The 18,313-nt window shown below is 45.4% G+C and overlaps 1 protein-coding gene across 5 annotated transcripts in view; it reads left to right on the top strand.

Annotated features, from left to right (window-relative positions):
• INPP4A (inositol polyphosphate-4-phosphatase type I A) overlaps positions 1-18,313 on the top strand; it is a 1,119,411-nt gene that overhangs the window by 925,388 nt on the left and 175,710 nt on the right. For all 5 annotated transcript variants that reach the window (XM_086934219.1, XM_086934220.1, XM_086934221.1 and 2 more), the window contains one exon: positions 10,498-10,621. In XM_086934219.1, coding sequence (XP_086790345.1) covers positions 10,498-10,621 — 124 coding nt within the window. The remainder of the gene's footprint in view (positions 1-10,497; positions 10,622-18,313) is intronic.

Raw genomic sequence — 18,313 nt, forward strand, 5'->3', positions numbered from 1 at the left:
TTTCACCTTTGTTTTTCTATTTTCTTGTGACTCAGTTCTACTCACAAGATGGCTGCCAACACTTCCTGGTTTGGAGTGTTGGCAGCCAATCACAGTGAAGCTCGTGCTCGGGAGGGTTTGCGAATCCCCCGCTGCCCAAGATATCGAAACTTTTATTTGTTTTAATTTCTCAGCAATTAATGAACGAATTAACACCATTTAAAAAAAAAACAAGCACTATCTTTTTGCCAAAAGTTTCCTATGGGAAATTGATTTTTTTACTCTTATTTTTTTAATTTCTTAGCAACTACTGAACTGATTTACACCATTTAAAGGAAAGGTCGCTTTCTGAACCAAGCACGACCTTTTTCCCAAATTTGGGGTAAATCTGTTCAGCAGTTCGGGCTGAAGCCTGTCTCATAATTTCCTATAGAAAATAACATGGGGGAAGCGCGTTTTGGGACGCCCCTTTTTTTCTCAGCCCCACTTGACGTATCACCCCCAAACTTTCAGGATAGGAGCTGACATGGATAGACTTTGTTTTGGGAGAATTTCTCGACGCCTAAGTTATTAGCTAATCAAAAAATGCTTTTCCTATGGAAACTAGGTTCTAAATATAACTACCTACTGCCGACCGCCAAAAGGATATATATGTATATATATATATATATATATATATATATATATATATATATATATATATATATATATATATATATACACACATATACATTCATCCATCCTACTGGCATTGGCCAGTAGATCGTTATAGTTAGGACCTGGTTTCCAAAAGAAAAAGTGTTTTTGACTTGCCTGTAACTTTTTTGCCGTTTGATGAATCTTCAGGAATTTTTTTAAACAAAGTGCTCCGGTTATTCTTGTTGCACATGAACAGTTTTGGGGGGGTCCTTGAAGGGGTGCTCAGAAAAATGGGGGGGGGGGGGAAAAGGATGCGTTTGCAATGTTAATTTCCATAGGAACCTATCAATACGACTACAGCCTGAACCCCTGAATGGAATTACAACAAATTTTACAGAAAGATAGAGTTTGGTACGCAGATTGTCTTTTTATGATCTGGAGCAAATCTGTTCGATAGTTGTTGAAAAACTTAAGAAGAAATTATAGTGATATCTCTGGCTATGGATATTTAGCAAAAAAAGACGAGCTCGTACAGGGAAATGCTTAGCTCTGATTGGCTGTCAACGCTTCAACTAGAAAGTTTTGGCAGCCATCTTGGGACTGGGCTTCACTGAGTCTAAAGAAAAAAAAGTGAAAATAAAGAATTGGGGGCAGGGTAGGAATACCCTGACCTTCAAGCCATGGTCTTGGGGTCTTCATAAGCCCCTGCCACAGCATAAATGTATTTTTTTATGTATTAATTTGCAGAGAAATCGCTGCATTCGTGAATTTGCCGCAATTAAAAAAAAAATACGTGGGTACTCCTGCGCTTGCTTGTAAATAACCCTGTGTGAGCTGGGGGCATATCATAAGTATAGAAGGCGGGCGCACAGGGCCCCCCTCCGCTGACTTATCAAAACCACGGGGACCGCCACCATCCAGGGGCTAATTACAATAATATGAGGAGGGGCTCGCTGACCCCCCTGGCCTTGGGACCACCCTCTCCCCAGGCTTTTTATATTTGGCTTGGGGGGGGCCACACACACACCCTCGGTTCCCGGGGACCACAACCCCCCCAGGCCAAACTCGTAAGAATGGGAGGGGAGCTGCATGGCCCCTCCTCCTTGGCCCTGGCGACTGCCACCTCCCGAGGCGGGCCCTAAAGTAGGGGAGGCACGCGGCCCTCCTCCTGGAGCCATACATGGCCCTGGGGAATGCTACCCCCAGGGCCTGCTCCAGCAATGTCCAAGAGTGCCTACTCCTGGGACATTGCAGTTTACTATTGTTTGGTGGGAGCACCACTCCCGCCAAACCATAGCAAACAGTCTCCGTTTTCAGTAAGCGCAACCTCTAGGCAGGGAATGTGGATCAACTTTCTCAAACATTAGAAGTAGTTTGGGGCAGTTCCCCATTCAGGTATCCTCTCCAGGCAATTCTCCAAACACAGCCTTTGTACAGAGTGAGACTTATCACAGCACGTAGTACAGGTGCTGCATCTAACCTGAAACACAACAAGCTGTGAAGTATCTGCCCCTGGCTGTCATCAACCAAAATGTAACAGTACCCAGGGAAAAAGAAAAGGGCAGTCCTCAATTAGAGACTTCCTCACCTTTCAAAAGACATAGTATGCATTCCCACCACTCAACCCCACCAGTCACAAAATGTAAGTTTTCAGGAGGGCTAATCAGCAGCATCATGCCAACAAAAAGGCCTCATAAAATTTTAAACGGCAGCCCTCTCTTCACTACCTCACTTCAGTGTCTGTGTCTCGTCCCTCCAGCTGCAGGATTGTATAAAATATACTTCTACTATCTATGAGCACAGGCCTACAACTTCTGCTAGGGCAGACCAGGGGTATCCGGAATGACTGACTGGCTTCCATTACCCTGACTCACTCACACCATATATTTGTTACACCTGTAGTTGCTACACACAAAAATACATTTACCACCCTGTCTGGGTTTCAGTGCTAGGATGTGAATATACACAAACTAGCAGAACGTTACGCAGACTGTACATTACAGAGATAGTAGCCCACAGTCAGCACTGAGGGAACGCTTGGTGCACCCTTCCAGGTCACAGAACCTCTTGTATTCAGAGACATGCCTTGGCCTCTGTGCACATTCTTAGATTAGTGTGAAACCAGAGATAAAATAAAAGTCAGGTTAAGGAATATATATGCTGTTGGGCACTTGGGCAGGTGAACCTGTGTACATTTAATAGACATGCTTGTCCCAGCAAATTCTACATCATCCCTCTGCCGTGCATTTCCTGGGAGCAACCCATGGCGGGTCCAAAACTTCTAGACAGCACAATAGGAATTTTCAAATGATGGATTGATGCAAGTTTGAAACAGACCTTTTCTCCGAGCCAGACTCTTCCCAGCCAGAATTAATTTCTTCCGTCCCAGACTTGAAAAGAAAGCCGTCTGGTGACTAGAGAAGAAAATCAGCATACCCTCCCTTTGTCTAGGCTTATTAGAGATAGAGAGCTAATCACATTAAAAAGATTTCCTCTTCAGTCCCTTCATCTCCCTGGAGAAGGGTAATCTCTCCAAATGGCCCTGTTGTCCAGGGAGAGCTTTGAATGCTATCTTCCTAGCAGAATAATCAACTCAGCCCAGCAGAGAAGCTCAAAGCATGAATTCCATTAAGGATGGCTCAGGGAAATGTGTGTAATTCTAAATTCCATAAATGAATGCGCAAAGGACTAAAGTGCCTCTAAATACGTATTCTGGACCCACAAAAATATAGGAAAAGTGGCATAAGCAGCTTTTCTTTGTCGTGCCAAACAAAAGTTGAATTTTGGCGCCTTTTATTCTAAGTATTGAAACACAACAGATTGTACACTTAAGTCAAGGAGTGAAGGACATTTCTTTTTGGATGCCCAAAATTTAATTATAAGACCTTAGCGGGCCATAACCACGTCAATCTGGCCTAATGATGACAGTGGCACATATGCAGAAGTACCAAACTTAGTTAGACCACCTGTCCCTCTGTCAGCCTGAACATTTGCCCACACTCATTTGAGCCCATTTTATGCACAGCCTCCTCATAGACTTTTACTCCAGCTGTACAAGGCTGTCCTTTTCTGGAAGTGTTCAAATGTACTTTTTCAAAGTCTTTTTTTCAGAAAAGAGATTACCTGAACTTGCTAAATACTCTTGCTTTCGGTATTCAGTGTTGTAGATAATGTTATCTAAAGGAATATGCTGAGGAACACACTATAGGCACCTGTCAGGCACCTAAAAAAGCCTAACGCCCAAACTACGACTTGCTCACACTGCAAATAATCATTTGTAGGTGCTTCCAAGGGCCTTTCCCAGTAGTGTCCGAGGGTGACCTGATATCCTGTTACTGGTGCTGAGTTGAGGGTCACAAGCCCTTCATTGGAGACCCAAAAAATAAATTGCCAATGGGCAATGCAAGTGTCTGTGTCTGACAAAGGTGCCCACTTGTCATAGTTGAGAGCCTGCGGTGGTGGGGCATCCAAAATGGTCACCATAAAGTTCACTTAGCGACTGATGTGCTCATTGGGGTCTTGACAGAGGCCTCATAAAGAAACGAAAGGGACTTGCACTGCTCAGTTCATCTATAGTGATCTGTGTTATGATCTGTTGCGTGCTGAAGAGGTGACGCTGTCTGATCCCTACTGCGTATGTGGAAACAAGGTCTATTGCAAAGCTGCCCCAACAAGGGGGAAGTCTCCTCCAAGCACTGCGTAAAAGACTAAACAAGTCTTATTCACTTGAGTGATTTTAATAAAGTTGTTTTTGAACACAAAGAATGTGCTGAAAGTTTTTTAGTTTAATGTCTCTGTATCAACATATTGTTTTCATGGTTGTAAGAATATCAAACATATAATCCAATGCATGTTTCATCAAATTCAAAATGCATTTCGGGCTGTCCCTCAGCCCTTCATCAGGGGATTACTCTACAGGAAGAAAAAGAAAGAAATGGCTGTCAGCCTAAACCTGAAATGATAATGGTACTATACATGCTAGGGTGGCAACATGCTCAGAGGTGATTAAGAGTACCGGAGTGGGGAGGAGCCAAGATGGCGGCGGAGACAGACGTGTAGTCTCCCGGCTCCGTGAGCCTTTGTCTCCCGCAGGTATATTCTGCCTTCTATCCTGTTCTTGAGCGGCTGCGGGAGAACGGTGAAAGATCGCTGAGGCTGTTGCCGTTTCTCCGACGACCCTGCCAGCCTCCTAACTGGAGATACTGCCGAGTTACTTCGGCGGCCGCTCCTGGACCTGGAGCTGTGACCCGGGCTGCTCCGCTAAGATGGCGCCTGCTGGAGCTCCGTAATCCGATCGAGCTGGGGTGACGCTGACGACCCGCCTCGCAGCACACGAAGTGCCGGTATCCACCAGACCCTTTCGCGAGGCTTTCTTTTGGCTGCTCAAACTTTGACCTGCTGCTTCGCTGTGGGGGGAGCTCAGGTGAGACACGCCGCGCTTTCCCTGTATTGGTGTGTGGCCAGCTGGCGGAGCCTGCCTCTGACTCGCCCCCGACCTCGGTTGACCGGGGGGGACTCGTCTTGCTGTTCACTCATCGCCGGCTGCCCTGAACTATATCGGTGGCCTGAGACCCTGTTCCGATTCGCTGCTTTGCCTGTTTGTCCTCGTGCATTCCCGGTGGGGTGACAAACATGGATGGCGCCGTTGAAGCGAGAGGGGACTATACTACAGCCCAGGACTATGACGCCAGGTGGGCTCCCGATCAGTGTGCCGGAGGGCGAGCCGCACATCACACTGCGGACAGAGTGGATCAATCGCCTGAACTGACCTGCGGCTCTGTTTTACTAGCGCTTGCCGATCTGAGGGCTGCGTGGTGTGAAAGCTCCCGATTGCTGGGCAGGAAGCTTGACGATGCGATACTCTCAGCGGCGCTTCAAACACCGACTTCTTCACCTCGCAGTGCTGATCCGCCTTCACTGGGCTCTGACTGGGCTACATTGTTGCCGCCCGAGCGCATGGAGGATGTTTCCTTTGTCTACGCTACAGTGTTTCCCTCCTCGCCTAACACCAAGACTTCACCCGTGGCAATGCACCTATTGTTTATGGCGCCGTCGGCGCAGCAACTGGCTTTCCTGGTGGTTTGTGAACTGCAGGCTCCGCTACTATTGCATCATATTTTGCGATGCCTGTCTGACCTGAAAATGATACTCCCTTGGGACATTGGGGCTGACTGTGTTTGGCGGAGTCCATCTTGCTCATGGATAACTCGATTCTGAAGAGGGTGGCCATCTTGCTTCTTTGTTCAGTCTGTGGCGGGCTCTTGACGAGAACCGTGGTTGGGTGGACGTTTACGATCTGGCCAGGGCTAGGGGTTTCTATGTGCTAACTTGTGCTGGACTGTCTGGTGGGGTCTCGGACTGGGGCGCTTCCTCAATACGTATTGCAATGATATTCCTTTCCATCCCAATTGGTGATTATTGCTTACTGTGATTATTTCATGTGTGGGGTGGAAGAGTGTGATTCTGGCTGGGGAGATCGGGAAACTTTGGATTTGGCCCTCCTCCGGTAATAATAGATTTTCCTTTTCTTTTCTTCTTTTCCTTGATACTATATTTCGGGTTCTTTAATGGGCGACAGGCACACTGCTGGGGGGGGGTTAGGCCGTAGCCTCTGCATGCGTGTAGGGTGGGGTGGGTTGGGGGATGGGGTTTTAGTTATTGTTTTAGTTTCTATGGGCCTTGTTTTTCTTCTCACTCTCGTACTCTTATCTTTTCTTGTTTCTATCTTGAGTCTGTGCATAGGATTGGTGGTGGGCGGACGATGGGGGACGCGGTGCTTACTGATTGGCTTAACTATCCTGATACGTATATTCTTGTGCCGCCATGTTGCCTGGGGGATTCCGGCTTCTGCTGTTGCTGATTTTCGCGTACCTAAGCTGCCTGCTTCTGTTCTGAAGTGATTGCATGGGCTCTGTTCTCCCTGCTTACTATTTTTTTTAAAAACGATGAACATTATATTTGGGACAAAATCTTAAAATTAACCTTCACTGCTCCTGTGACACGGTAACAAGGCGCTATCCGATATGGTTTCATTGCTTGCTACGCTGTGTTGACGAGCTACTGTGTCACCGTATTGTTTGCAGTCGTGCTTCAAATGGTTTCGTGGCCGGCCTGGTGGTTGTAGGCCCGTATTTGTTCTTTTTATATTGCACAATAAAGGTTTCCCAAAAATTAAAAAAAAAAAAAAAGAATACCGGAGTGTGAATTGACTCTTATTGCTATGGGAGTTTTATGCATGCTTCATGGGTGAAATTAATGCTGCGGAGTGATTGAAAATAAATTGCGGGAGTCGTGGAAAGGATACAAGTGCACAAGGGTGAAGTAAATACGATTTGTAGGTAACAACCGACTGCGGGTGTGGCGGAAAAAATATGTGAGCGCGTGTGATGTCGATGCTAACAAAATGTGGCTTAAAGATTATGAAAATGAACCCGGTGTTCGGTTTTGCATGCAGCTGGTGAAAATAAAACCATGAACCAAAGTGTCTAACAAGCAGGAATGCTAATACGTCGATAACTCACTGATACCCTACGGCTCTGGGTCCGAAGACCTGTAAGTACACACAAGTGTAAACCGTTGGTTAGCACTCGGTAAATAACACGGTAAATATGTAGAGCTTGTCCTCAAGACGAGGTACTTACTAGAATGTGATCAAGCTCCGCTTGGTGTTCTGAATGGGTTTACATGCTCAAATGTACGTGTGGCTCATGCTACATAGGCCACACAGAGAGAAAAATTCGAACACGAATCCTTGAGCACAAAAGTAATATCCGGACCAAAAATGTTAAATCTACAGTGGCAGCACACTTTCTTGAGAAAAACCACACAGTGGCCCAATTGAAATATTTGGATTTAGAACAGATTAAACCTACCAGACACAACAAAAACACACTTCTCAAACGGGAGAATTACTGGATCCGCTACATGGCGATGATGCGACCGAACGGGTTGAATGATAGGATGGAATTCCTATGTTATCTATGATCATCCATCAATTGTTGATAATATGTATATCGCCTTAAGACCGTTTCATTGTTTCTTGTATAGTTGTTGCATTGTGTGCTTCATAATATATTGTTCACCTTAATATAAGGTTTTACCCTCTCACCGTTTTTTCTATGCCTTGTTCACTTTATTCCCCTCTTTGCGTCGTACTAACCAACACATTTACCACTCAATGATGGCGCCTACAGCCGTAGTTTAAGTTCATCATCTATGTTCATCACAGCCACCACACTGGCACTCATCAGCTCCCAACTTTATTCACCCTATCGCGGCGTACTAATGAACACATTGACCATTCCAAGATGGCGCCCATAGTCGTGGTTCACTTCCATCCTCAATGTTTATAACAGCCGACACAGCGGCGACGCTTACACACACTCAAACGGGTTCCAAGTGCCAGCTTACCGGAGGGACACCCATTCAGAACACAACGCGGAGCTTGATCACATTCTAGTAAGTACCTCGTCTTGAGGACAAGCTCTACATATTTACCGTGTTATTTACCGAGTGCTAACCACCGGTTTACACGTGTGTGTTCTTACAGGTCTTCGAACCCAGAGCCGCATGGTATTAGTGAGTTATCGCCGTATTAGCATTCCTGCTTGTTAGACACTTGGGTTCATGGTTTTATTTTCACCAGCTGCATGCAAAACCGAACACCGGGTTCATTTTCATAATCTTTAAGCTACATTTTTTTAGCATCGACATCACGCTTGCTCACATATTTTTTCCGCCACACCCGCAGTCGGTTGTTACCCACAAATCGTATTAACTTCACCCTTGTGCACTTGTATCCTTTCCACCACTCCTGCAATTTATTTTCAATCACTCCGCAGCATTAATTTCACCCACGAAGCATGCATAAAACTCCCATAGCAATAAGAATCAATTCACACTCCGGTACTCTTAATCACCTCTGAGCATGTTGCCACCCTAGCATGTATAGTACCATTATCATTTAAGCTTTAGGCTGACAGCCATTTCTTTCTTTTTCTTCCTGTAGAGTAATCCCCTGATGAAGGGCTGAGGAACAGCCCGAAATGCATTGGGATAAGCGAATTTGATGAAACATGCATTGGATTATATGTTTGATATTCTTACAACCATGAAAACAATGTCTTGATGCAGAGACATTTAACTAAAAAACTTTCAGCACATTCTTTGTGTTCAAAAACAACTTTATTAAAATCACTCAAGTGAATAAGACTTGTTTAGTCTTTTACGCAGTGCTTGGAGGAGACTTCCCCCTTGTTGGGGCAGCTTTGCAATCGGTCCTGACAGAGGCTTCAGACCGTGATATCTCCAGAAAAGCTTCGGCTTTAAGGATTATTCTAATAATTCTGGAATCAGAGCAAATTCCTCAACGTGATGAGTTAGGATCTCTGACAATGCGTCACAATTAAAATGTATCAAGATTCCCAGGATCATGTAGAGATGAATACTGACACTCAATAAGTATAGGGAGGATTGTGAAGGCAGTGGTTCAGGTCCCCAACCCAGATGATGTTGAGGGTTCCTGGGCATCTGGCTGGAGGACCTTGTGGCTCTTGGGCAGTCTCTATCCATTGAGATGTCCTCCATGGCCCCTTCAGTCAGCTGAGCCAAAGCTGTCATCAGTGGATGAGGTCACTTCCTCCTGCCCAATTTTCTCCGGCTCCTTGTCCTGGCAGATAAGTTCATCCTTCTCTCCCCTGGTCCAGCAACGAAGCAGCTCAGTAGATTTTCCAGATTTAGACCCAGCAATACCACTTTTGCCTCTCTCACATTTTCTCTATTGCCCTGGTACACAGGACTTCCATTGTGAATGTGTTGAATAAAGTATTGGCTGAGGAGAGCACTGTGTATCCTTCTCTGGTTGCCAGGCCAATCAGGGTGGTTGCACACTTTGAATTTAAGGACTCCTCTTCAATTCTAGAGGTGCTTGGTCCTGGCGTAATCTCCTTATGGCGTGAGCATACTGTCCTAGATGGCCTTCCTGAGAATGGTTTAGGCTGGATCGTTAGATGTGTAATGGCTTCAGAGAGAGAGGCCTTATAGTGGGCTAGGGTGGGTGACCGCCACCAAGGAAGCGGGAGGTACATTTGTCGCTGTGGCATAGGTAGCAGCAGCTATAATAAATGTATCTTGCTGGCTATCTCCCTTGACCCATCAACGTCTTCTGGTTTAGGGAATCAGAAGGGAGCGTGTATATGTGCAGGCTCCATTGTACAAGATGCACATTGACACCCAAGAAGAAAGGTAACCACCTTCGTGTGGTGTATATTCATGGAATCCATTCGATTCCCATATATATATCCTTCTAGGCACACTTGTGATAAACACAAACCTTTTCTCTCCTTTTTCCTCCCATCTTTCTCTCTACACCTTCCATGTGTCCCAGATTTATGCAACGCAAAGATCCCAGTAATCGGGGACTGCTCACACCTTTACACGGGGCGGGGCAGTATGCAGTGCCACAGAAGAGTAAATGGTCCTATTCCCCCTAAGTAGAATGCACATTGCTACCTCTACTAGTCTCTCATAGCCTGGGTAGCGACAGTAGCAGTTAGTCTTGCAAAATAAGGATGCACTTTGGGTGACTCTTTGATATCAGAGCCTATTCTCTTAATTACAGTTTTAGATTAGGGGCTGAGGCACAATGTAAAAATGCACAAAACTGCGGTTTTCTTCCAGGGGAAAGAAATAAAAGTCTCCTGGCATACAGTTAGTATTTAGGTATTAACTGTTACTGCAGGAGCAATTTGTATTTTATTTATTTCCCCTTCCTATTCAAGGTTAATGTCTGTGTAATTTCTCATTGCTTGCCATTTACTCCTCTCCCCCTCTTTGAAATCCAGATGGTATTTAACGTGATTTGCTCTTTTGCAATCGTAGCTCACTGCACTGATTTGTGGCTTCATAATAAAGCTGAGGAACTGCCTACGCGATGATGGGTTCCTACGGCAGCTGTACACCATCGGACTGCTGGCACAGTTTGAAAGCCTGTTGAGCACATATGGTAAGAGGCTATCTATCGTTTTCCTCACCAAGTGACTGGAGTTAATTTATTAAATGTCACGATGAGCATGTTCATGCCGTAGTTCCTAAGAAACATTCACAAGTGCCTTTAGTGCATTTATCTTTTGAGATCTGTTTGGAAGTATAATTTCAAATATGATGTTTGTTATCCATTAGCTCGTTCTACTGTCTCTAGCTGAAGAAGACTGCTACATTATTCCAGTATACCTTTATGTCTCGGTCAGTGAAAGCATTTAATGTTCTTTCTGTAAATGTGTAACCTCCTCCCACTTATTAGTTTCTAACAGTAGGATAGACTACATTATTCCATGGATGCTGCTTGTTCTTTCCTCTAGTTGTGGACACAGGCCTAAACACAATCCTAGAAAAGGACTGTCATGAAAAAAGACTGCTCAAAAAGTAAACTTTCCTCCGTCAGTAGTACATGCCACTCACTTCTCAATTCATTATGTAGCTGACACTCTTAACCACTCAAATAACACAAAGTAGCAAGACTTAAAACAATAACTAATCTGTTGAAGACTGCACATATAAAAGAGAGCTTTATATTTAAGGTTCAACTTTGATTGAGAAATCATATTATACTGTCATACATTTTAATTTATGGTCTTTTTCTGTATTGATTATTGTAGCCCAAAAAATGAAGTTATCCCCACTCTAGTCAGTAGACTACTGTTTACTTGTCACCCTTGTTGTTTGCATGTCACCCTAAACATATTGTCACCTTAAGGACCTTCTCTTTGCTACCTCTTCCTATAAATTTACTTTATAATATTTGAGTGCATGGGTTGATTAGTCTCTGGACAACAAATATCAGGCATGCCTATACACCGCCATTTTTGTCTATTGGAACATCCCCCTCCTCCCCCCACCAGCTCAGACTGTTGCTTTGATGGAAGCTTTCTCCATTAACAAAGCTCTGCCTTCCCAAATGGGCTAAGAGGAAGGGTACTTGTAATATTAACCCAGATTTTCTCACTCATACAGGCTAACATTAAACCGTCGTGGCAAGCTATACCATGAATCTGTAGACCTATGCTGTATCCTGGAGTGTGTGTTAATGCTTCACCTGGGCAAAGACGTGGCAGAAAAAAGTGATGTTTGCTCTTGACCTTATTCACTACCAAGATCATAAATGCTGGTTTCTCTATACGTAGGCATTAACATCCCATTTGATGGAATCAATTTGTCGAGACTGTATTAGCAAGACCTTCCAGTAGTGGTAGTCGAGCATGGCCAAAGACAGATTGCTGAGTGCCATGTACACAGTATTACCCAGAGCACAGTCCTCTTTCATCAAACAAAGATGTTTCAGTCTTTCACTGCCAAGACTCCTTTACCTCTAGGTCTCTGGCAATCACCGCATCGCCCTCCGGCTCAACACGTGTCTTCCTCCAGCTTGTCACACGCTAGTGGTAGTGTTTCAGAGGAAATACCGGTATCACATCCTCAATATCAGTAGAGGCTAGGAATTCCAAATTACTTTCCCTCCTCAGCTTCATCTCTGGAGGTTTACTTCACTTCTCTCCAGTGGTCGGGGGAGTAAGGGAGGGGAAAGGAGGCTTTTCATTCATAATCACCAAATGAACACAGATACATGGGGCTTCTAGATTATCAGAAATTGCCTTGCTCTACATTTCTCCCAGCTGCCGCTGTCCATAGAAATTCTGCAGAAGCCAATGGACGACGTAGGGCGTACTAGGGTGCACTCAGAGGGGTTTTTTCTCAGTTATTGTTTTAAGGGTACACTCTACCAGCTACTAGGGCACCGTCCAAACCCTAAACACCTACTCAATATACAAAGAATGAACTGGGAGTGCTAAATTTTCTCCAAAAGATGTAATTATTTAATCTTAATTTGATACACACACAATATCAATGAAAAAAACAATATTTCATTAGGAGATAATACAATTCTTATGTTCCAAGAGCGTTTCTTTGTTTTGTCAGCAGCCGACGCGTTTCGTCCTAAAGGTAGGACGTCATCAGGGCTGCAAATGTAAAAAAGAGACAAAATACAAATGTATAAATTAAATGCCATAATATTATTATTCTTCCAATCTGGTGCCAGATTGGAAAGTACTACATGAACTAAATGTAATACAATTGTTGAGCCTATTCACAGAAAGAATAATAATATTTTGGCATTTAATTTATACATTTGTATTTTGTCTCTTTTTTACATTTGCAGCCCTGATGACGTCCTACCTTGTTTTTTTCATTGATATTGTGTGTGTATCAAATTAAGATTAAATAATTACATCTTTTGGAGAAAACTTAGCACTCCCAGTTCATTCTTTGTAAATTCTGCAGGATGTCATAAGACTCTTCCTTAGAAAATGGGATGGTCCTGCACTGAGAAGGATAACAGGGATAGTGCCTCCACTACTTCCTTGTAAGGAAAAACTGTGGCAGGCATTGCCTCATCAAGAAACTCTGCAATCTCAGGCAGTCTTGCACCCTTTAGAAGGGCTAGATTCTGACTTTATCTTTGGACCTTGCAGCTCTCCAAAGCACCAATTGTATTAGTGGACCTGGAAGATGCTTACTTACATGTAACACTCATACAGGAAAACCAGACGTATCTAAGCTTCATGGTGGGAAACATCCACTGGTGCTATTTGGCCGCCTAAACACGGCCATCAGATCTTAACAAAGATTTAAACCCACTTGACTGCCACTGTCTGCTGGAATATCAAACTGGTTTTGGCCAGGTTGATGCATAGGCCTTTCAAGCACATGGCCTCCTGTGACTTGAAATTAATGTCATTGAAATCCTTCCCTGTTTCTGTAATTTTGGTACAATAAGGGGCTTCTTTGGGACACATGGTCCTGCCTGGTTTATATCTGAAGAAAACGATGTTTATGCTTATAATTTTTCTGCAGGTCTTAGTATGGTGGAACACTTCTTAGATGTGGAAAATGACTAATCATATCAACATTATACCTGATTAAAAAAATTCTGTTTTTTATTTCCCGCGCTCTGATAAGAGACACTTTCAGCCTCCATGTCCGCCATCTCGCTCTCTGATCATGCCCATGTTGAACTTCTCCTGCAGGATCCGGCCGCTTGTCCCCCCGTACTCCGCGATGGCGTCTGCGGACGCACATCTTGCGGGATCCAGTAGATGTGGAAAGCATACTGACCACAATTGACTCTTATTTCGCGAGTAATGATATTCCTGAAACTCCCTTTCCTGTAGTGTGGGATACCTTTAAGGCTACGATCTGCTGCCATATTACATCCCTGGCAATTGCACGTGCACGCAGGGCCCGTTTCTTGGAGGATAACCTCTCCAAGGATATTAAAGACCTAGAGAGACAGGACCAGGAAAGCCCCACGCTTGCATGTAAGCGCAGCCTTTCAAATCTTAGGGGACAACTCTGTTCCCTCCGCACCAACAAGGCTGAAAGAGCCCTGTTAGGGTTAAAACAACGACATTTTGAGGGAGGGGATAAAGTGGGCAGATTGCTGGTGAAACGCCTGCGGGCGTGTGCTGCGATGGCTCACATAGCTAACACCTGATGGAGAGAGGGTCACCACAGAAGGGGCCAAGCGCGAAGCCGTCCGGGCCTATTACTCAGCCCTCTACACGGCAGACGAGCCGTCCCAGGACCAGATCAGCGTTATCCTAGACCAATGCACCTGGACCCCACTTCACCCCCATCACGCCAAACAACTGGAGGAACCTCTCATGGCGGAGGAGCTGGTGGCAGCGCTAAAGGACCTCCCTCATGGTAAGTCACCAGGCCCGGATTGGCTTCCGTTGGCCTTCTATCACCTGTTCCTGACACAACTCCAACCCTATCTCCTGCTGCTATTCAACTCTTTCTCCGACACGGAGGGACCAATGCCCTCCTTGTCATGGCAGAAATATCCCTTATTCGCAAGCTGGGGAAGGATCCCACACTATGCTCATCCTTCCGTGCCATAGCCCTTCTGAACACGGATCTTAAATTATATACCAAAATACTGGCCGCGCCTGGATCCCCACATGCCTGGCCTTGTCGAACTGGACCAGGTTGACTTCATCCGGAATCGACATGGAGCGGACAACATACGTAGAATTGCACATCTTGTGGGGAAGGTGCAGCACTAAAACGTACCAGCATGCCTTTTATCGTTCGACGTGGAGAAGGCGTTTGACCGGGTTCACTGGTCCTTCCTCCGGGCAGTGCTGCAGAAAATCAGACTGGGCCGGAACATGATAGTTAGGATCACGGCCCCTTATATCTCCCCTCAGGCCCGGGTGTGGGTCAATGGGCAGCTCGCTGACCCTATTTCTATTCACAGGGGGCCGCAACTGGGCTGCCCTTTGTCCCCTCTATTGTTTGCCCTTGTGGTAGAACCTATGGCCGTGATGACTAGGCAAGCTGCGGACATGCATGGCCTCTCCCTCGGGGGTCGGCAGAACAAAGTGGCGCTCTTGGCTGATGACCTCATTCTCACACTGTCACGCCCGCATATATCCCTCCCTGCACTCCACTCCCTTCTGCAGTCCTTTGAGCGGGCCTCTGGTCTTAAAATTAACCATGGGAAGTCTTGGGCCCTGGATCTTACAATTCCTGAGGTGGAAATACCGGCCCTGCAGGCACTCTCCCCCTATCGGTGGGCCACTAACTACATTCGGTATTTAGGGCTTCAGCTGACTCCTTCTCTCGACACATGGACCCAAACAATTTGGCGGGAGTGCAGGAAGGCTGTTTTGGAGGATCTGAGGGGTTGGAAATCCCTGGCCCTTTCTTGGCTGGGCCGTCTCAACGGGATAAAAATGTCGATACTCACGAAAATATGGTATTTGTTTCATTGCCTCCACACCCCCATCCTGCAGCATCAGATCCAGAGCCTTCATCGGGGTCTCACAAGTTTCATATGGGACGGGTATAGGCCACAATTCTCCCACAAAATTCTCATGCTCCCGCGGGACAGAGAAGGACTAGCGTGCCCCAACCTTCTGGAATACTATTGGGCCTCCCACCTTCGCATCGTTTCGGAATGGACAACAACTGAGAGTGAAAAGATCTGGTTCCATATGTACAGGGCGGTAACCGGACCGGTTCATCTGGAACCTTTCCTGGCTCCATCAGACTGCGCGCTCTCGCAGCGCTTATATTGCCGTGCCTACAAAGACGGTGCTGGATATATGGGACAAAGTGGCTGTACGCAAGGGTCTCATGACCTTCCCCTCCCCCCACACTCCCATAGCAGGTAAGCCGCTATTTCCTCCTGCCTTAACCCGCAGTTCTTTTCATAATGGATGCAGAACGATCAGCGATCTGTACGATGGGGGCATGATCAAAATGTTTGCTCAATGCAGAGAGGAGCCCACCTTCCGGCGGGAGCTGGGATCCAGTATGCACAGCTGCACCATTGGTTGTCCTCGCCCGAGATGCCGCAGGCGTCCATTCGTCCATTCACCCCCTTTGAGCGATTGGTCCACTCCTTTGATGAGTCAAAGGTCCTTTTCTCCCAGACTTACCAGATCCTACAGAACCCCCCACTAGTAACCATTCACCCATATCAGCTCCAATGGCAATTGACATCCCACACTGAAATCAGGCCCACACAGTGTAGTTGCCCATGGCGGGACATACCAAAGATCTATCGCAGTATTTCACAACGAGAAACTGCATATAAGATTGTGACACAGTGGTATTGTACGCCTTCTTGATTGCACAAGATGTTCCCCAGATCCTCCCCATTGTGCTGGAGATGTTCGAATGCTTCTGGGGTCTTCAGTCACATTTGGTGGGCATGTCCTCTACTGACCCTGTTCTGGAAGGAAGTTCTTAGACATATTAAGGAGGTACTGGGCTTCCCCCTGCCTGAGTCCACAGCCACAATATTTTTAGGCCTTAAGCCCGACAACTTAAAAGCGCTTACCCATAGTGATTGGTACATAGCTCTTCATATGCTCGGAGCTGCTAAGCAACTCATAGCGTTATATTGGAAGAAAACTGAGACCACCACCAATTGCTGCCTGGTTTGTGCACCTATGGCACGTAGTGACTATAAAACTTCTCACAGCGTGGTTGCAGTCCCGCAATACCCGCTTCACCACAATCTGGAATCCATTAGTTACATATTTCTGTAGAGCACGCACGTCTCCTACCCCCGAAACTCCGGGCCTTACACCTATTTGATGACGCTGTAATCCCGACTGACCCCAACAGACTACTCACACAACCATAATGGTTCTGCTCATAGTCCCACATGACACGCGTACCGACTCCTGGCCTGACTAGTATACAACACTAGCTCCTATTGCTCTCCCCCCGCTCGCCTGCACACTCGCCAACATCGTCACTTCAACATAGCTCCCCAGATTCAGGGGCCCTTCTCCCTCTTAATTCTGTACCCCTCCATTGTCAACTTTTTGTCTGCTCTTCACTTCCTCCTTTCCGTAAGTCTCTTACCTTCACCTTCTGTCCCTCTCTTTGCTATGATATTGCATTTGTTTAAGGGTCTTGCATCTCACCCATAATTGTATTTTACTATTACGTTTTGTATATCACTTGGCCGGCTCAACAAGGGTTGTAGACGACATGCTGTGTTTAAGCTGCTCAGTTACGCCTCCCCGAAATCCCTCTAAGCTCTTTGAATTGCGCGGCCGGCCCTGCCTAGGGTTGTGGGCCTGGCGCTGTGTATACCAGGACCCTCTCTCTGTTCATTATATAAAAAATAATAACAGATTTACGTTAAAAAAAAATCTGTATTATATAATTGCGCGTTTAGCTAGGGATAAAGTCTGATTGGTGGGTAACGTTTTGTTAGCTATGTGAATGGCTGAAGTGGCCAGCTTGTATTGACAAACTTGTGAAAAGTTAATTTACCAAACTTAAGAAAGGTGTTTGAAGGTGCTGTGGTTGAGACATCCTCCACCTTCTTATGATCCACTTTGATGATGTTCTGTGAGAAAATGTGAATGACATACTTGACACTGGAGGCACAGACCAAGTACTTGTCCTTAAACAACATGAGGCCTTGATCACTTAGGCAGACCACAACCTTAAATATCTGCCATTTCTTAAATTTAAAACACTGTTGCTGTGCAGTATTGACATTGAGCACGTATTCTTTGACATAGGTATTTTGGTCCTGTAGACAGATTCTGACCACTATCTTTCTTTGACCGACGACAAACCGAACTTGTTCCACAGTAATTCTAAACACTGTTAATTTTTGACTGCCCTAGGAAGTGTGTTCTAGTTCCTTTCAGGTTTTCCAACACAAACTAAATATACAACACGCTTTGGTTTCATTCCACCATGCTTTTACAACAATCTAATAGTATTGGTCAGAAATAGGAGCTCACTGATGGTGGTGCTCAGACATTTCAGTTCTTTTCTCTGAATTAATCCTTTTTTGGATGCCAGTCTACACATCTTCCCACATGTCTATATATCGTAATCAGAACCACATTGCAAGAGACATCATCATCTGCTATACCGATGCAGATTGCCTTCCTGCTAACAGTAATGCTAATGTTCAAAAGATAAATTATAACATCATGTTCGTAGCATGTCTGGCTGTAGACACACATGCTCTGCATACTCCTTCCATCTAGTGTTGGGCTTGGACGTTGACTACTTGTCTTTGTTTGCAGAATCTTTCAAATCATGATCTATATATATAGTGACTTAACCCTTCGCTGGCAACACCCATGGGATG

The sequence above is a fragment of the Lissotriton vulgaris genome, chromosome 8 (assembly GCF_964263255.1).
Source record: "Lissotriton vulgaris chromosome 8, aLisVul1.2, whole genome shotgun sequence".
Lineage (NCBI taxonomy): Eukaryota > Metazoa > Chordata > Amphibia > Caudata > Salamandridae > Lissotriton > Lissotriton vulgaris.